General features: G+C 42.6%; 1 protein-coding gene across 1 annotated transcript in view; it reads right to left on the reverse strand.

Annotated features, from left to right (window-relative positions):
• The window catches only part of CHRDL1 (chordin like 1), a gene marked incomplete in the record, with an annotated part of 1,250,701 nt that overhangs the window by 984,628 nt on the left and 244,703 nt on the right, over window positions 1-21,370 (reverse strand). The window contains 1 exon segment of the mRNA XM_044057267.1: window positions 13,200-13,267. Within this exon segment, the coding sequence (XP_043913202.1) occupies window positions 13,200-13,267 (68 nt within the window).

Here is a 21,370-nt window from a genome sequence, read left to right on the forward strand (position 1 = left end):
TCCCTTTTTTCAAAAACCCAATGTTGACAGTCCACGTAAATCTCAGTAGGACTCTAAGGAAGGATATTCATGAGCACAGCTGAGTCAAAGACAGCTCATCCCTATAGACCAGATCCAATTTGTAATGAACAATAAAGGTATGAGGGTTAGCCCAAGTTGTAGCTGCACAAATATCATCGTAGGAAGTTTTAGACAAAAAGGCTGAAGAAGTGGCCACAGAACTGGTGGAATTGGCTTTTGGTGGTTTTGGTAATGGCAAACCCACATTTTCATATACAAAGGTAATACCAGTCAACCATTTGGCTTAAGTTACTTTAGAAACTTATTTGCCTACTTTTGATTCAGAAAAAGAAGCAAACAATTGTTCAGATTTCCTCAAATTGTTGGTTCTGTGAAGATAAAAAAGGTAACTGACTGTTGACATCCAACAGGTGTAACATATATTCTCCTTTACTGCAGAAATTTTGAATGAAGACTGGAAGGTGATAACCTGATTAATATTGGATTCTGGCACCAGCTAGTAGAAAGGAAGGACAGGTCCATAAAGATGCACTATCCTTGTGAAAAATCAAAGAAGAAGGTTTAGACGACAGAGCCTGAAGTTCTGACAACCTTCTGGTAGGAGACCGTTTTCCAGGTCAAAAATTTTAAATCACAATTCGCTGGTAGTTCAAAGGGGGGAGGGTTGGGTTAAGGCCTGTAAAAACAATATTTAAATCCCAAGGAGGAGTAGGATCCTTTAATGGAGATCTAAGTAGATATTTTCTTCTAAGAAAGTCTATGCAAAGCCTGGAAGATGCTAATGTTGAATTATTTACTCCTACATGACAATTAGGAATGCCTGCTAATAGTACTCTGGCAGTTGAGGAGGTAGTCTCTTCACTGAAAATTGTAGCAAAAAAATCACGAACCTTAGAAAGCAGAGCTGAAAAGGGATCAAAATTATTTTTATTTGCCCAAAAAACAAATATTTTCCATTTACTTTTGTAAACCTTTCTAGTGGAAGCTTTGTGGGATAACAGACTATGATGGACAGAGGAGGACAGCCTGAATTGTCTAGCAATTATAGGGACTGCAGAAACAATGAGGTCAACTTGAGGTCCGAAATGTCTGGATGAGTCATGTCCATCTGTTAAGACAGTACTGGAGTTGGATCCAGAATCCAGGGTAGGTGTAGAAGATGAAGCCAACGGAAGGGAAACAAGATCTGACGAGGCCAGTAAGGTGCAATGAGAACTGTGCTCTTTAATCCAGATGCTTTGTGGAGAAACTTGGGAATGAGGGGTATCATGGGGTAAGCACAAAAGAGACAGGAGGGCCAAGCAAGAAGTAGAGTGTCTCTTGGGGATTCCCCACTGGGAGGATCAGGGCAAAGAACCTGCTGTACTTGTTATTGAGGGGAGATGCAAACAGAGTTCAGCATGTCTGGCCCCATCACTGGAAAATCCTCTCTGTCACATTCATGTTGAGAGACCACTTGTGAGGCATTAGAATAAATCTGCTTAACTTGTCTGCAATTACTTTGGACTTCCCCAGGATGTATGTTGCTATCAAAAAGCGATTGGATGAGATTGCCCATTGCCATACTCTCATAGCTTCTCGACAAAGAGGGTAAGAGATCTGGTTCCCCTTGTTTGTTGATGTATCAGACTACTGACATATTGTCCATCTGAATCGCAACAGTCCCTGTTGGGAGAGCATCTTGGAAGGTCTGCAAGACTAGGACAGCTCTCACTTCCAGGACATTGATATGCATGTTGGCCTCTTTGGGGGACCATGTGCCTTGGACCACTCCTTCCCAACAAGTGCCCCCTCACCCGATCTGTGAGGTGTCCATGGTCACTGTGGCCTTGAGTCGAGGGAGAACAAAGGGACGGCGTTCTTGTATTTTGTTGGAATGGATCTAACATAGAAGGTAATTTTTGCAAGCCTGTTATTTTGACTTGACTGGATAATGGTTATTGAAGAATAGACCACTGAGTTGCGAATGTCCATTGAAGGATTCTCATGTGGTACCTTGCCAGCAGTACAAGAGTGATTGCTGCTGACATGGACCCAATCCTTGGAGTATCAGATGAGCTGAAAGAGAAGGACTTTGAAAGATCTTTCTGACCTGGAAATGAACTGTTTGAACTCGGAACAGAGGGAGAGAACCTATCTGAGTGATCATAATGAACAAAGCACTGATGAATTCCAATATCTGAGTTAGTTTGGGTTGAGATTTATTGCAACTGACAGAAATACCCAGACAACAGCATAACTGGAGTAAGTAGTCCTGACCTTGAATTAGATGATGCCTGATAGGAGTGGTTAAGAGCTAGTTGTCCAGATATGGAAACACTCAGAATCCCATCAGTCTCAGGTAAGCTGCAACTACTACCATACACTTGGTAAACACCCTGGGGGTTATGAGGAGACCAAAGTGTAGTTCTCTGAATTGATGACTGGCTCTCAGCCAGAAGCATAGATATTTCTTGGGGACTCTTCATTTTTATGTGATAGTACACATCCTGAAGATCTATCAAGCAAATCCAGTCTTCCTTGTGCAGAAAAGGCAGAATAGACTGAACCATGACCATCTGGAACTTTGTATATTGAACTGATCAATTTAGTTTGCTGAGATCGAAGATTGGCCTCCAGTCCCCTTTCTTCTTTGGCACTAAAAAGAATCTTGAATAAGTTCCAGACTCTTTCTGGTCTGGGGGTACCTCTTGGATGACTCTTTCTAGCAGCTTGTTTATTTCTAGTGCTGCTGCTTTCCACTGATTGGGTGGATCATCAGGGATTTTGTTTGCTACTGACAGGGGTGGATAGGAATATGGTATTATATAACCTCTGGATATTATCTTCCATGCTGAGGAATCTTTTGTGATTTCTAGTCAGGCTGTCTGGTACAGGGACAATTGACCCCTGACTGCCTCCAGAGATGGACAGTCAGGCCTCCTTTCAGGAGAACTGATCGGATCTGTCAGAGAAAGTATCCATAGATCCCTGGTTATGTGGACCACCTCTGCTGTGGAGAAAGAGTCTTCCATTAGGTGTTCATCTTCTGCCCCTGGAGTAACCGTCTCCACATAGATCTTGGAAGGGACCCTGGGATTTTTTGAACAACATTTTCTGTCTGCCTCATTAATTCCTAGGAAAGGTCCATTGAGTGGTCAAAAAATGTACGCCCAGAGCAGATAGGGGTTTTCCTTCTCTCATCACACCTAGAGTGTGTGCCTTTTACTCTGGGGCCAAATAAGGAATTTCTGTCAAAGGAAGCATTGACTAAAGATTTGAAGGGTTCCACAAAGTCACAAGCACATCTAGGCATGTCTTCTGATGGAAATTCCTGAATCCGCCACCTGTGAGGTACCTTCAGCCACGTGGGTAAGTCTCATAGCCAAGTTTGAAATAGACTGAAGGGTAGCCAACTGAGGAAATGGTGCTCTCTACCTGTGTTCCCAGGAGGGATTTGGAAAGTTCTTTAATCAAATCCCTCTGAAGTCTCGTACAATGTGCCAAATAATTCAGTGACCTAAGAATGAAGGTTGCTGAAGCACAGACGCTTCCCCAATTTGTCCAGTGCCCTAGATTCCCTTTTATGGTAGTGGACAGAAACTTTGTTCTGCAAGTTCCTTCTTAGTGGCTGACACTACAACCATGGCATCAACAGGTACGCTTTTACTCCAATATATTATATCCTTAGGTGGTGCAAGGATCCTATCTAGTATATTAGGGATAGGGGCTCAATCATGACAGGCTCCTTCCAGGCCCATCAAGAGACCAAATCAGTGAAATCACTGGTGGGCTGAGTCAACCAGGAGGTAGATGAGACAGTGCCAAAGGCCTCCAGGAAAACCAACCTCACTTGGGAAGGGTTACTGGGGGACCAACCACCCCTTTGTTTCAGGAGTTCTATAATGTTTCATTGGGTGGTAATCTGGGGACCCTTCCCCTTCATCAAAGTCAGTGTCCACTGTGACAAACTCTTATGGATAGCATAACTGCCTCCTTTTGCACTCCCTCTTCCTAGGGATTTTTTGGTGGGATGCTCCAGAGAGGTATCAGAAGAGATTACTATACCATGCTGGGTGGTCTGGAGACTGGTTCAGGTAAGCTGTCCCAGTGGAATAGATGACTAAGGCTCTGGATGCAGAATCAAAATGGGACTGGTTAGTTGGAGCTGTAGAAGGAAGACAAGTCTGAACTCTGGGAACAGAAAAGGCTCTCTCCACTACCTCTTCGAAGGCAGAATTCCTTGGAGAAAAAGAGATGGATCTGATAAGGCAGGCTTATTGACTGTCAGTTCCCTTCTCCCTGAAGACAAACTAATCAACGAAGAAGGAACCGAGCTGTCCAGCACTGAAGCTCCAAGGGGAAGAGAAGGCTCTGATACCTTCTGAGTCAAGTCCAACACCCTGGAGCCAGCGCTGAGATTACAGTTCTGAGAATCATCCAGCTCCAAAGTACTCAGTGCCAGACAACTCGGAGACACCACTGGAGTCGAAAGATGCCAACATCTTCTGATCCGAGGCAGATTACTCCAGGAATTTCAGATCCAATGGCACCAAAATTAAAGGTCAGATTGGAGAAGTATAGTCAATAGTGGACCAGTAGTTCTGACAAGGGTCTCCAGACCCAATGAGGTTGGAGCTGGAAGAACTCCCATTTGCACCTGCATCCTGAGGAACTTCATTATCCTGTCCACATCAACTTCTGTAAGGTTCTTGAAAAATTGAATGGATGAGGCCAGGATGAGTGTCTTGACTGGTGCCAAGAACATTGTGCCAAAAAGGGGAATGGGGGCTGAGAGGAAATCTGATCCAGCAAAAGCCGAGGTGAATGGATCCATGGAGATTTATCAGATATAGATTTCAGATCGGAAGCTGTTGGATTCAACTTTTTGGCTAGTTTAAGAGAAGGCTCTGATAATGGAGATGAAGTAGCAGATTGTCAGATCCAGAGATCTCTTACATGATTCTTTAGTGTGAGAATCTCCTTTGTCAACTCTTTTGGAGGTTTGACTCCCGGAGGTTGTAGATGCAGGTTCAGAGGGCAGCAATTCCCCTTAGAATAAGTTTTTTCTTCCTATCGTTTAAGGAACAGGAATTAAATCCTTTACAGATATCACAGCGTCCAGATGAGTGGGCCTTAAACAACAGATGCACTTTAAGTGCGCATCTGAGTCAGGTATTTTGCGGCCATAGGCCATGCATTTTTTAAAAGCTGAAGGTCCGTCAGACATAGTTAACAGAAAAAAACAAGTAGAAGAGTTAAGTTAGCAAAAACATTTATTTATTTATTTTTTTTAACAGATAGGAAAGGGAAAGGAATTACCAACGATGGCAAGTAAAAGGGAAGAACTAAAAAGTACTCTACAGGATATCTAAAAAGGGAGAAAGAAATTTAGCAGTAACTTTCTAAGATAATTAAAGGGACGAAAAGGAGTGAAAATATATGCAATTGTTTGAATTATATAGAAATTAAACTAACTCATGAAAAATATTAAGGCTCACTCCAGTTTCCAGCAAACTTGTCTGAACGCTATGGCAGCAAATGAAATCTGAGGTATGTAAAGTGATGAGGGCATTATGGGTAAAGGAAGGGGGTTGAGAATTTCACTGTTCTATGAACTTGAAGTGACTGAGTTGAATCCAAGGATCAGATTCAAATCCAGTAGTTGAGGAATGAATGAAAATGACAACGTCCGATTCTATTTTTTTACTGTTTTGTTGATTTAAGACAGTACTGCAGCATGCAGTTAACCAAGCCTTGACAATGTCCAAATCACCATGATTTGCCCTAAATGAAACAAGATTCTAGGAGTACAGGTATCAAATTCAAATCATGGGCCTAAGTACAACCTTTCACATCTGACAGGAGTACAATCTGCCATACACATAGGTGAAAAATGGAGCAAAGTGAAAATTTACACCTCAAGGGGTGGCAAGTTTGCAGTTTCAGGGGAGCAGCATGGGAGTGTTAAACATGCTAATCTCCCTCCTCAAATAACACTTGGTGTGTCTGTATGTTTACATTTTGCTTGCATTTCCCAAGGAAAATGCAAATGTTTTGCCGATTCGTTTACTATTCAATATATACACCAATACTGTGAACGCAAATCCATTCAAAGTCTACAGTACATTGCTGGTTTTGCTTATTTAATATGTAATTAATTATACACCAGTCATGTTCATTGTGCATTAGTGAATTAATCTGATATTTACAAGAAATAGAAGTTATGTTCTTACCATAACGTTCCATGTTAGTTGTCTTCTTCTCGCCTTCTTCTTGCTGGATGGGTTCGGAGCCGACCTCGGCTCCGACTCGGCCACTCTAAAAGCTCGAGAGTTGGTTCCACCGGCTCGAGGCTCCCCTTATATCCCACAATGCTAGGCGAGAGTTACCTCAGATCTCGTTTGTAAGCTAACCCCAGCTTATAATAGTAACAGAATAACTATAGAAACAGAGTCCACCTCTAACAACAGGAAGGAAGAAGGGTGACCTACATCCTGATCCAGGAAGTATGCAGAACAGCATATGCCTAAGAAAGAGGTGGTAGAAAGAGAGGTCACGATCACAACTCCTCTAGGTCTGTCCAGGCCAGGGGGAAGGAGGGTGGGACGCAAGAAGAAGGCGAGAAGAAGACAACTAACATGGAACGTTATGGTAAGAACATAACTTCTATATGTTAAGTTGTCTATCTCGCCTTCATTCTTGCTGGATGGGACCGCGTCCCTAGCACCTTGTCCCGGGTGGCCTAACGGAACAGACTCCTGAGAACAGTGGAACCAAAATTAGCTCTATGCCTAGAAGCTAAATCCAACTTATAATGAGAAATAAAAGTGTGAGGAGTAGCCCAAGTAGCCGCTGCACAAATGGTGTCAATAGGCAGTCTGTCTTGGAAGGCTAAAGAAGTAGCCAAAGCTCTGGTGGAATGGGCTTTAGGTTTATTGGGCAATTTTTGTTGTCTAATTTCATATACCAGGGAAATCAAAGATGTTAGCCATCTGGATAATGATACCTTTGAAACTGAAACTCCCTTTCTGCTTTCCGCATAGGAGACAAACAGCTGATCAGATTTTCTGAATTGTTTTGTTCTATCCTAGTACCTCAATTGACGATGAACATCCAGGCAGTGTAATTTTTGTTCAGACCTATTGGAATACTCTGGAAAAAAGACAGGGAGGTCAATGCTTTGGTTTAGATTTGATGTCGAGACCACCTTAGGCAAAAAGGACGGGTTAGTCCGTAAAGATACTCTGTCCTTATGAAACAAAAGATAAGGAGGACGACAACTGAGTGCTTGAAGCTCTGAAACTCTTCTAGCTGATGTAATAGCTACCAGAAAAAGAGTTTTCCATGATAACAATTTTAAGGAACAGGAAGCTGCAGGTTCGAAAGGGGGAAGAATCAAAGAAGCAAGAACTAAATTTAGGTCCCAAGGAGAAGGAGGATTTCTTATAGGAGGTCTGAGAAGAAAAACTCCTTTCAAAAAGGCTTTGCAGAGTTTGTGGGACATTAGGGCAGATTCAGAAATACCCACATGAAAATTAGAAATAGCTGCCAATTGAACTTTAAGTGTAGAGGGAGATGAACCTACATGGAAGAGTTCAGCTAGAAAATCAAGGACTAGTTGGATGGAAGTGGTGAAAGGATCTATGTCCTTTCCTTGTGCCCAATATGAGAAGCGTTTCCACTTACTCAAATAAATCTTTCAAGTGGAAGATTTATGGGAAGCTATCAATATATCTCTAACCGAATGAGATAATTGAGGAAGCCTGGCTAAGGTTGGAACTGGAGGAACCAAGCAGTGAGGTTCAGAGAGGGGAGGGAGCGATGAAACTGACCCGACTGATGGATCAAAAGATCTGGAACTAGGTCCAGATTCCACGGTCGCTCCAAGAGAAAACGATGTAGAAAGGGGAACCACACTTGTCGAGGCCAGTAAGGAGCAATGAGGATCAACGAGGCCTTCTGAGCGATAGCTTTCTGTATTACTTGAGAGATCAGTGGGAAAGGAGGAAATGCATACAGAAGTCCCCGGGGCCAAACTTGGACTAGAGCGTCTCTGCTGGGTTGGCCTGGTAAAGGGAAGAGAGTGAAATATTCTCTGCACTTGCTGTTTTGGGGAGTAGCAAAAAGATCGCAGCAAGGCTGACCCCACTTGAGAAAAATTTCTCTCACTACAGAGTCTTTCAGAGACCACTCTTGAGGCATGAGAATAGCTCTGCTCAACTTGTCCGCAATATGATTGGACTTCCCGGGGATGTGCGTTGCTATCAGAAAACGCTGAGAAGAAATCGCCCATTGCCACAGTCTGAGTGCTTCTCGACACAGGGGATATGATCTGGTTCCGCCTTGTTTGTTGATGTACCACACTACAGACATATTGTCTGTCTGGATTGCAATTGTTCCCAAGGGAAGAGAGTCTTGAAGGGCTTGCAACGCTAAAAGCACTGCTCTCATCTCCAGAACATTTATGTGCAAGTGGCATTTGTTTGGTTGCCATGTGCCCTGGACTGTCCTGCCCTGATAATGCCCCCACCGATCAGGGAGGCATCCGTTGTCAGTGTAGCAACCGGAGGAGGTGGAACAAAGGGTCTTCCCGACAGGAGCTGGGGGGAAGACATCCACCACATGAGATGCTTTTTGCACGCTTGCGTGATCACAATGGTGTGAGACATTGGTAGTTCCTGGTATGACCATTGAGTAAAAAGCATCCACTGAAGGATCCGCATGTGGTATCTGGCTAATGGAAGGAGAGGTATGGCCGCTGCCATAATTCCCAACACCTTTAGAACTAACCTGGCTTTGATTCTGTTGTTGTTGAGAAGGAGTGATACCAATTTGTGAATGTCTGACATCCTTTGATGTGTTAGCCTTGCAGACATGTTTATCGTATCTAGGTTTGCGCCTATGTAGGTAATAGTACGACAAGGCGACAAAACAGACTTTTCGCAATTTATTGAAATACCCAGTTTTTGACAAACGCGAAAAGTATAATCTCTGGCCATCAGAAGGAGATGCTTGGTGGGAGCTGTGAGGAGCCAGTCGTCCAAATATGGAAACACCTGGAATCCTTGTCGTCTCAGGTGAGAAGCTACCACTGCCATGCATTTGGTAAACACCGGGGCAGTGGTGAGACCAAAGGGCAGGGCCCTGAACTGAAAATGACTGGTTCCCAGCCTGAAGCGGAGGAATCTTCTGGAGCGCCTGTTCATTTTATGTGATAGTACGCATCCCGAAGGTCTATAGAGCACATCCAGTTTCCTTTGCCCAAAGGGAAGGATGGATTGCAGCGTGACCATCGAAATCTTGTTTTCTTGACTGATTTGTTCAAGACACTGAGATCCAATATCGGTCTCCAGTCCCCTGTTTTCTTTGGAACTAAAAGAACCTTGAGTAGATTCCGGATCCTTGTTGGTCTGCTGGCACTGGCTGAATTGCTCTTTTGCAAGCAGTTTTGAAATTTCCAAAGCTGCTAGATCCCTTTGAGCGGTGGAACATCTGGAAGGGATTTTTTGACTGATTTGGAAAGCGAAGAAAGGGGATAGAATAGCCTTCGAAATGATGGACTGTACCCATTTGTCTTGAGTCAGGGATAGCCAGGCTTCTGGGTACAGTGACAATCTTCCCGACTGCCTCCGAAGATGGGCAGTCGGGCAACACCTCAGGGATGCTGAAAGGGCTTGTCAGGAAGGCTTCCCGATTGCCCTGGTTCTGCGGACCCCCTGCCCCTAGGGCGGCGTCTACCATTGTTATTCCCACCTCTGCCTTTGGTAGGAACGACTCTGTGCATCAGGCGAAGTCCCTTGAGATTGTTTATGGAACCACATCTTTCCACCCTTCTGGCCTTTGGGGTAAGGCCTGGAAGGAGTCGAAAATGGACTCCGACGGCAGAAAGGGTCTTGCCATCAGTCTCGCACCTAGTCAGGGTTTCTTTCACTTGAGGACCAAAGAGAGATGATCCATCAAAAGGGGAGTTCGTGAAAGACGTCTTGAAAGGGTCCAAAATTGCATAGCCGCATCCAGGCGTGCCTACGTAAGGCCACCCCTGTCCCTGCGGCTCTGCTCGCTCCATCAGCCACGTAAGAAAGGAGGCGCATGGAGGAGTTGGATATGGAATTAAGGGTAGCCAGCTGCGTGCTCATCTTGTCTTGGAAACCCGCAGCTGTAGGATCCTTTAACATTTCACTCGCTTCCTTGATCAAGTCCCTTTGAAGACGAGTAAAATGGCACAGGTAGTTCAGCAAACGCATGGTAAATGTCGCTGAGGAGAACATCCGCTTCCCGTACCTATCCATGGACCTAGATTCCTTGTTAGGTGGATGGACAGGTACTGAAGGATCAGCTAATTCCTTCTTTGTGGCAGCAGCTACCACCATAGCATCCACAGAAACTCCTTTTGTTAGAAATTGCTTGTCTGCTGGAGCTGTTATGAATTTAGAAGGTCTCCTGGGAGTGGGGTCCACTGAATCAGGAGCCGTCCATGCCTTCTTAGCAACCACCTGCATGAGGGGGTCAAGGGGGACACCCAGGAGGTGGAAGGACGAGCCAAACGCCTCAAGATACACAGATTCGTCCTCCGAAGGGTTGAGGGCTGGCCAATTTCCCCTCTGTTTCAGGATCTCCAGAATGTCTGCAAATGAGACATCTTCAGAAGGGGAACGGGGAACCCTCAGAATCATCCAAATCTGTGTCTGGCGTGATGGACTCAGGTGAGTCAATGTGTTTCCTCTTACACTTCCTCTTCCGAGGGGCTCTTCTGCCAAATCAGGAGAGGCCTCGGAAGAGGATGAAATCCCACAGGGGCTCCTGAGGAGCTGGCTCTCTGCGGTCCGGGATGAGGGAGTGAGTCGACTTACCCTGAGGCACCATAGAGGGAGGGGCGGAGCCGACTGTGGAGTAGAGCCAGGCTCTAACACACTCCGCATGAGCTCGTATGCACCCGTGTCCGCCAGAGCCAGAGGTCCCCCCTCCGAGGAGCTAAGAACCCCCTCGGCACCGACAGTGATGGCTCGAGGCCGATGTCGGAGCCGAACTCACCAGCGCCGAAGCCCCGAGAGGAGAGGGGGTCGGACAAGGGTCGATGCCACTCACCCCCTCGGAGCTGACGAGGGAAGTCCGGCGCCGAGATTCTTCCAAAGAAGAAAGCGGAGCAGACGACGGAGCCGAAGACAATTGTATCGGCTCCGGCGTAATCACAGTCTCGGTTCCGACACGACCCGGCTCGAACTCAAGAGAGTCGAAGGAGGAAAATGTTGATGGACCGGGGCAGGCATCGACTGATGAGTCGGGCTCTGAAGCATCTGGGCCAGTGCCTCAGACTTAAGTAGTCGACTCACTACCCTCTGAAGGTCATGATCCGACAGCCTCGATGACCTAGAGGAGTGAGACCTTTGGCTCCGTTCAGACAGCAGGGGAGATCCTGGAGCCAAATGAACGGAGCCAAGAGATGGTGACCTGGACCTCTTCCTAGTTGTCGGCTCCGAAGGTCTGGTCGGAGCCGACACGGGAACTTCTATAACCTCGGCTCCGGCCGGAGCCAAGGGAGCCACAGAAACTGTGGACTGAGACTTATCGGCTCCAGCCGGAGCAGATAAAGGCAAAGGTTGAGAAACCTGAGGTCTCGGCTCAGATACCGGAGCCGAAGACCTAGATGCCTTAGAGGGCTTCCCTGTTGAAACAGACAGGGAATCCTCTGGCTTCAGTAAGCCTCTAAGAATTAATTTATTTTTTCTTTCCTGCAGGACCCTGGGGCTGAAGCCATGGCACACAGCACAGGAGTCCTGCAGGTGCAAAGGCCCCAGACAATAGACACAAGAAGTGTGAGCGTCTGTCAGAGACATTTTCTGACAGCACGCATCACACTTCTTGAATCCGGAGACCTTTGCTTCTTTAGACATTGTGTCAGAACAGGAGTACACAAAACACGCACACACTAGTTATACCCTGTCCAATTAATACAATAAAAAATAGTAATACTAGTAATTTAAACTACAATAAACTACTATAAACACACACACTCCACTAGGGAAGGAAAGGCCTGTAGGCCCAAGGGAAGAACCAAAGGTTCTTGGGGAAAGAAACGGAAATTTTTTTGGGTAGGGAATAAAAGTTTTCTAACCTACACTAACTAAGACAAAAATTAAATTAAAGGGGTTTTTAAAGTCTAATTTTCACAAGAAAATAGTACTCACCAGGAACCGGTAGAAACAACCAACCTCGAAGCTGTAGCGGCAAACGAGATCTGAGGTAACTCTCGCCTAGCATTGTGGGATATAAGGGGAGCCTCGAGCCGGTGGAACCAACTCTCGAGCTTTTAGAGTGGCCGAGTCGGAGCCGAGGTCGGCTCCGAACCCATCCAGCAAGAATGAAGGCGAGATAGACAACTTAACATCCTGCTTTCACCATATACAGTCTCCTTTCTGCTTGCTTACTGACCAGACATCATTTTCCTCAACTTTACAATACATTTAAGTTTATATTAATGCAATCATGGAAAAAACAAGCACTCAGATCTTATTGTATTTCACTTCTGCATCTTGGACACTGGAGCATAAATGTTAGCTGTGCCTCTAACAATGCACTTCAGCTGAACCAATGAGAGATCAGAAATCAAAGCTGTCATTAGCTGAAGCACAGCAGTTGCTGCAACTAAGGTGCTTGCAATAAACAGACCACTCATGGACATCATCAAGATTATCTTGCAAGGGGTGTGCATTACATGTTTGTGTACTGCAATGAGTCTGTGGGCCAGATGTTTGAGATCACTGGTCTACAGTTTCAGAAGTCCTTGTTACACATGCTTTGCCGTAAGCCATTCAATACTGCTAAGTAAGATCATGTACCATAGTTCCAATGCTGCACGGGACAACTGAACTTGGGCTAAGATTATGGAACATTATCTGTTAAGTATGTGTGCAATATCATGACGTGTATTACCTGTCATGATAATGTGACTATATAGTAACATTCTTCTTAACAGTCATGCAAGGTTAGCATTTTCTAATTGATCTTTAAAACAGTGTGCATTATTTAAAAGTATAACCTCTTTAATGCATAATATTTACGTAAATATTCTAAGAGGATCTCCTGACAGGTACTTAATAAATTGAGCTACTTTTAGTCCTATCTTTGCTTAAAAATATATGGCAAGCACAATTTGTCTCTGCATGACCATTTATGTGAGTTTCATAAATAACACTTACTGCTTCCCTGTTGGATGGTTGTCGGAAGGTATCACTGTGCGAGTAGTCCCAGACCAGTTCTCCATCTCCTAATATATAAAAATCATGGATTAAAATTCCTTCATAAGCCATGAACTAGCATGAACTTAAAACTTCAGAAAAAGTAATAATATGATCAGTATTTTACTTTTTTACATAAAGTGTAGAAGTTGAAATGCAGATATGCATTCCTTCTTTTTCTTAGATGCTACCAAAAACTTTGAAAATTGTAGTAAGCTCTTAAAATTAATATTTTAAATTGCTTCATTTCTCTTCTGATTATGACACTACACTATAGTATACTGCAGTTCAGTTTTAGCTTGGTGCAAGGAGCACAGTGATTACACTCCAATATTCAGCAAAAGACAAATTAGTTAAGGCCTAGAGTGGTGCGAGACCCAATCTTAACAAATGTTAAGCACTCCCTACTGAAGTTAAGGTTGGCTCTAGCGTTATGCAGCAAAATCTGCCAGTACTGACAAATGACATCAGCAGAATAAAAGATTGGTTTCTACCAGCTGTCTGTACCAATAATGTGTCCCAGAGTAACAGGATGCGTGTTTGCATCCTGCAGAAAATGCAGGTAAAATCTGAAACTTAAGTGCATCAATACTTTACCCGAAAACCACAGAGTTTATGAGGAACAGACCAAAATATGAGGCAAAAAATCAGGCCATTCTGTGAAAATCTGGACAGCTGAAAGGCATGAAAGGTGAGTGCAAATGAAACTGACTGTTACCACTGCCATTCAGACAGCACTTGACAAGTGCTTAATGACTTTGAAAGCTGGCAAAACACTTGGCATTTCTTTTCCTTTTTTATTGTAACTAGCAGTGCATGCATACCTCTCAACTGTCCAGATTTTCACAGAATGCCCAGATTTTTGCCTCAAATTTTTGCTCTGCTCCTCATAAAATCTGTGATTTTCTGGACATTTGTGGCAAATCCGTGAGGACTAAATTCACTAAATAATGACAGGCATTTGAGTTTCAGACTGCATACACTTCAGAAAATGCATGGTAACAAAATGCCTTTTATTCTAGCAATTTTCTGGGTTTATAAGAGCAATATTGAAAATTTGTCCCCATTTTTGGCTTTGTCCAGATTTTTTTATGCTAAGAGGTTGAGAGCTGTAAGTACATATAGCACAAAGTTCCTTGCACTACAAAGAATTATGATCAGGTTGCCGATCCTAACCTATTGTGTGTTCTCGACATGGATGCCAAGATTCATCTCTTGAGTTTTGTCCAAGGTGTGAATTTCTTAGCATCCATGTCTCAGACACAGAATAAATTGGTTAGGATCAGCAACACACTCACAAACCCCTATATTAATACCAATAGCATACATAATTAAATGTTTAGATACAGTTCTGAGTAGTGATGTCAGAGAAACTGAATAGTGAATTTTTTGCATCTTTTCATGGTTGCATTTGAAAACGATGAAATAGAAAAATGTGAAAATAAAGAATAAATTAAAAATACCAAAACACAACACAGCACACCTTCTCTGGTGGAGTGTGTCACTTCTCATTTTGAATTTCAGATCAAAACTCATGAGGTTGTACCATCAAGGAAACAGGGTGGTGGCATCCCACTTTCTATGTTCCCCATTTGATATCCAATGGTTTTGCATTATCCCCTTTTGCAGTTTTCTCTTGTTTCTCATTCCATTTTGTATGTGAAGGGGATTTCAAGAAGGAAAATCAGCAAAAATAGATGCTAACACAAATTGCACAAATAATCCAATTCATACACAAAAACAAACAATGAATAAAGGAACCTAGGTACAATGATGCTGAACTACATTGTTTTCTTCAGTTTGTTTACCAGTTAAAAATTGTCAAGTCTGAGGTGCTCTCTTACAGGTACCATGAGGAAGTACAGTTGTGTACGTTAACCTACCATAACTGTAGATATGTGACCACATCACTGTTGCAGTAGCCTTAACTATACAGGATGTGTCCTGCCAAGGATAATGGAAAACCAGCATTAAGTGTCTTCCTTGCACACTGTACATCTGTTCTAAGGGTGGGATTACATCCTAATATAAGAGAGATGTATGGGCATGCCAAAAATCAGAACTTTCTTGACCAAAAGGTAGGCAGAAGCCTTAAGCTTTGAAGTAGTTTAGTCAAATCAGGTAAAGAAAAAAATATGCGAGAAGGGCAAAGGTAAAGTAAGGAACCACATCCCAGCCTGGAAAGAATAGGAAGGAAAGAAAACAGATTGTAAGTAGGAGAGTGATAATACTGCAACAGTGATCTATTCAAACATCTAATGTTATGGTATGTTAATGTACACAACTGTACTATGTTCTTCATTACATAACTGTTGCAACTGCCATAACTGGGTCTATACCATGTAGTCATAATGCCATATGATCAAATGTCAAAACATTGAACCCTAGATCATCAAAACTGTTTGTTCTCTGAAAGCCAGCAACACAAACAGCAGTGATTTTGTGTGTGGGGGGGCCTCCATACACCCACATCCCCTCTATATAACTCCAAGATTGCTCCTCACTGCGGAAAGGGCAAACACCTGATCACAAGAAATACAAGTTTTCAGAGGACAAGCTCATTTGATGTTCTGGGTATTCAATGATTTGAAATTTGATCATATGGCATTTTGACCATATGATAGACATCCATGTTAACAGTAACAGATTACTAGATTAAGAAGAAAGCGTTGATGAAGAAGGAGCAGAGTTAAGACTTCCATATAGAATACTTTTAACAGACCCTGCTCTAGCTCTGGAAACAGAGTCTGGTTGTAGTGTCTAGTAAAGGTGCAGACTGAAGACCAAACAGCTGCATCTAGGATATAGCTGCAATCTACCCATTTCAAATTATAGGTAGCCACAACTCTGGTAGAGTGAACATTGACCTTCTGAGACTGCTTTTACCATGGTGAGAGTAACAAAACTGAATAATGTGAGACAGCCATCTAGACATGGTTTGTTCAGAGACCGTCCTTTCTCCCTTCTATTAAGGGAAACAAAAATTGGTTAGATTTCCTAAATTCTTTAACTCTGCCCAGGTAAAATCTTAATTGTCTCTGGATATTTAAAGTATGAAGGATACATATGTTCTATTTTTGGGTTCAGGAAAGAACAGAGGGAGATTAGTGTTCTGGTTTAAAGTAAATTCAGAAATTGTCTTTGGTATAAAGGAGTGGTTGGTTCGAAGACTCCGCCTTTATAGAAAAACCAAAAAAGGCTGCATAGTCAGGGTCTGCAATTCATGTATCCAACCAGTTGAAGTCAGAACAATGAGCAAAACAGTGTTCCATGACAGAAATTTTAAAGATGAACTTGTTACATATTCAAAAGGGGAGAGAGTTAACTTCAAAATAAAATTAAGATCTCAAGGAAGTGTCACATATATTCTAGGTGATCTAATATGTAAAACCCTTTACAAAACTTGTTAAATTTGCAGTAAGGATGATAGGGGGATCCCAAAGGCAAACAAACAAAAATAGCTGAAAAGTGTACCTTTATAGAAGTGTACACTAGGCTTGAGTTGAGCAATTCATATAGATGAACCAGTGGAAACCGTTTCAGATGGATCTTGCTCTCTTTCATGGCACTAATATGAATATCTTTTCTATATGTCTTCAGTATGATTGCCTAGAAGCTAGTTTTCAAACCTCCTTTAACATTTTCTGCATGACCTCAGGGGGAAAAAAAAAAGTGCCTAAATGGATTCAAAAACCTATCACCAATACTCAGCTAACTAGAGATTTTGAATGTTAGGATGGATTAGGGATCCCTTCCCTATATGAGAAAGTCCACTCTGTGAGGTAGTTTTTAACTGTCCCTGGCCAAGTGTACGAGAAGAAAGAACCAATGGGCTCCTTATTGAAATGTCAGCACTCAAAATGCCCATTGTTGACAGGCCAAGTAAAAAGACAGAAAAAATGAGAGTAAATCTCGAAAATCTCTCTTCTCCTGCACCCTCCCCCTGAACTTTTAAATATACACCATTTCCGATTTCGCAGAAAAAAGGGAAAAGGGAATATTCTGAACAATGGCATCTGAAACTTAGAAAATGTATGTCTGTTATATTTTGGCCATTCTGTCTCTGTATTCTGGGTCTCACTCTAGTAGGTCCTGATGTGTTAAATAGTTATCTAATCCATGTTGTCTGGGACAAAAATGGAGTTAAATCAGCATCTTAGTTAAATCCATCTTGATCTTTAGAATAATTTGGGTATTACAGGAAAGGGGGGTGCATGGATGATCATTTTCATCCATGGGAAAGAGAATGAGTGTTTTCCAGACCTTTTTGCAAGAAGTCCTGAAGCAAAACTGGTTCAGGTGTTTCTTTAGATAGGAGGCAAACAAATCTGCTTGTGGAATTTCCTACAGCTAGACCATTCTCCTGCAAGATCTATGGGTGTGGAATACACTTCATGCGGGTTTATCCTGGATCTACTCAAGGTATCTGCTTTTTTGATTTGCTCTGATGGGATATATGTGGCCTGAAAAGCGTGGCTGTCCTAAACTGCCAGATTCTAGACAATCATGGTTAATCTGCAAAGAATTATATAAAAAGGCGTCACTTTATATTTCACATCACTGTGTTGTCATCTTCAAACACCAACAAAGATCCTGGTGTCCACAGCTCATTTAGAACTTTTATAGACGAGCCATCTCCTCTGAGATTTATGTGCTTGTGTCTAAACAGGGCCCTTATATGCCTCTGCACCTTGATGCCTTGAAGGACTGCTTCATATACAAAGAAAAAAGCATTTATTGTGACTGACTCGCAGAAAGAGGACGAAAAAAGCAACTCTGAAATTAGGGAGAGCTGATTGGCCCACCATAACAATTCCTTCTTGATAAAATTGGGAACTGGAATTTGGAAATATTGGATCTAATCTGATTTGAGGTACCACTAGATTTTTCTCATGTGAAGTCTTTCAAATGTGACCATTACAGTGGGAGAAGTCCTACAATCCAGAATTTTAGAACCACAGAATGTACAAGGCAACTAAGCCATGTAGCCATTTACACCTTACCAGTATCTACCCTTAGACCTTACTTCCTTTTTCAAGGAATAAGAGGCCAGTCATACCAGGGGTGAATTTGACTATCCATCTAATTGTCTAATTCCTTCTTAGAGGAAGACTGTGTCACATCACTTAATCTGGAGTGGTAGTTTGTTCCACAGAATGGATAGCTTTTAGATGACAAATCTGTCAACCATTGTTTGTTTATTTTCTGAAGCAGGTTCAAATCTCTGGTCCTACACTTTGCTGAACTGTTTAGTTTGTGATGAAATAACAGGTCATGGAATACTGGATCCCTAATGACCTGTAATGCAAAGCACAGATCACCTGAAAGGAGTCTATGGGACACAGACTACAGGGTCATGGTCTCTAGCCTCTCTTGGTAACCCAGGTCTTTTAGGCCCTTAATCTATTTTTTTTTTGTCAGGAACCTTTGAGGATTTCTCCAACCACCTAAAGAGTCTAGTAAGATAAATCTCAAAGGTGGCATTGTGTTTGATAATGGACCTGATCAGTGTGGAATACAGAGTGGTAAGCACTTCTTTGAACCTAGAGGAAATACCATTTGTGATCAGCCTTGCCAGATACAAAGACTTACTGACCACTACTGCACCACAAAGATCAAACAAAAAGGAATTATCTATCCATTTCCAAGCCCCCTCACAACATCATAATTTTGGAGAAATATATTTTCTGTTCTATAAACATTGTTTACTAAATGAAACAATATGGATTTTTAGCATTTAAATTTAGCCCATTTTTCAGAGCTCCACCTATTAACATGTGTAAGTTTACTTTACAGCTTTTGCACATCAGAAGGGGATTTGAGTAAAAAAAAAGTTATGTATTCACCATACCATTCCACCTGTGTTGTCCATTTTCATTCTTCTTCAACAAGTGGGTTCAGATCTGACCTTTGGACACTTTCTACAGCTTGTGGATACTGGAAACTCTTGAGCTCCTCCCTTCCCCATAATGCCCTAGCCCCCTGCCATACCACAGATCTTCATTGCTGGACTTTTAGCTTCACAGAGAATTAGAAAATTGTAAAATGATAAACCAATACTTTGAGCTCAAAGGCAGGAACATTGGTTCCCTTATTATCTTCTCTTTCTTCCAGAAGTCAGAAACCAAAAGGTGGGAGTTGGAGGGAGGGGAATTGAAGAATGAAACTGAACAACACAGATGGAATGTTATGGTGAGTACATAATTTCTTTATCTGATGTCAATTTTCATTCATGTCTCAGCAAGTGGGACAGAGTCCCCAGCTACCTGAATCCCAGGAGGACTCTAAGGAAGGATATTCCTGAGCACTGTTAACCCAAAGGCTGCTCTTCCCCTAGAGACCAGATCCAATATACGAGTAATAAAGGTATAGGGATTAGCCCAAGTTGCAGCTGCACAGTTATTGTCAATGGAAGTCCTGGATAAAAATATTGAAGTTGGCATGGACCTGGTTGAAAAGGCTCTTAAAAGTTTTGACAAGGACAAACCAAATTTGTTGTAGACAAAGGAAATGCAATCCATTAACCATTTAGCTAGAGTTACTTCGGTAACTGGTTTGTCCAATTTTGATTCTGCAAAAGAAACAAACTGATTTGTTCTGCTCACATTTTTGGTTATATGCAAACAGAAATAATGTCTGTGAACATCCAACAAATGTAACATGTATTCGCCTTTGTTCATGAAATTTGGAAAGAAAACTGGAAGATTAATAAACTGATTGATGTTGGATTTTGACACCACCTTAAAAAGGAAGGATTGGTTGGGTTCATAACGTTATGCTATCTTTATGGAAAATTAAATAAGGAAGGTTGGAAGATAGGGCTTGAAGTTCAGAGACTCTTCAAGCAGAGTCTATAGCCATTAAAAAGAGTTTACCAGGTTAAAAATTTTACTTCACACTTTGCTGATGATTCAAATGGAGATCGAATTAAAGCTTGAAAAACTAAATTCAAATCCCATGGCAGATTTTGATCTTTAAAAGGGGGTCTAAGAATTAAAGTTCCCCTTACAAAGGCCTTACAATGTTTTGAAGAGGCTAAGGAGGAATCATTTACTCCTATGTCGAAATTAGAAATGGCAGTTAGTTGAACTTTAACAGTCAAGAAGCTTGCCCCTTTATTAAAAACTGCAGCCAAAAACTCAAGAACTTAAGTTACTGGTGCTGAAAAAGGGTCAGTGTCTCTGCTGTGCCCAAAAAACAAATCTTTTCCATTTGCTTTTGTAAATTCTCCTAGTGGAAGCTTTATGGGCAGACAAAAGAATGATGGGCAAAGGAGGACAGGCTTGGTTGTCTGGCTATTAATGGAAGTGGAGAAACCATGCAGTCAACTTTAGAACTGAAATGTCCAGGTGAATCATGCCTGTCGGATGAGACAGGAGGTCTGGAATTGGATCCAGAATCCATGGTGTATGAACAAGATGAGGTCAAAGAAATGGAACCAAATCTAACAAGGCCAATAAGGTTCAATGAGGATGACTGTGCTCTTCAATCGAGATACTTTCTATAGAAACTTGGGGATTAGAGGAGTTGGGGAAGCATAAAGGATACAAAGGGGGGCAATCGTGGAGGAGAGCATCTCTCTGTGATTCCCCCAGTGGGGTATTAGGGCAAAGATCCTGCTGCACCTGTTGTTGAGGAGGGAAGCAAAGAGATCGCAGCAAGGTTGGCCTGATCTTTCTTGTTGAGAGACCACTTTTGTAAAGCAATAAAATGAACCTGCTCAACTTGCTTGCTATCACATTGGATTTCCTTGAAATGTGCATTGCTATCAGAAATCAACTGTATGAGATAGCCCATTGCCACACTCAGAGCTTGTAGACAACGGGTAAGATCTGGTTCCTCCTTGTTTGTTGATGTACCATACCACTGACATCCTGTGTCTGAATCGCAATAGCCCTGGATGGGAGAGTGCCTTAAAAGGCCTGCAATGCTAGGAGTACTGCTGTCATTTCCAGGACATTGATATACACACGTTGGCCTCTTTGTGAGAATAGGTGCCTTGGACTGTCGTTCCCAAGAAGTGCCCCCCCAATTTGGGAAGCACCTGTGGTCACTATGGCTTTGGGCTGAGGAAAAATGAAAAGATGGCCTTGTAATGTCTGATCTGAGCAAATCCACCACAAGTCGTCCTT

This window comes from Protopterus annectens, chromosome 15.part0, assembly GCF_019279795.1.
Source record: "Protopterus annectens isolate FY-2018-M chromosome 15.part0, PAN1.0, whole genome shotgun sequence".
Classification (NCBI taxonomy): domain Eukaryota; kingdom Metazoa; phylum Chordata; order Ceratodontiformes; family Protopteridae; genus Protopterus; species Protopterus annectens.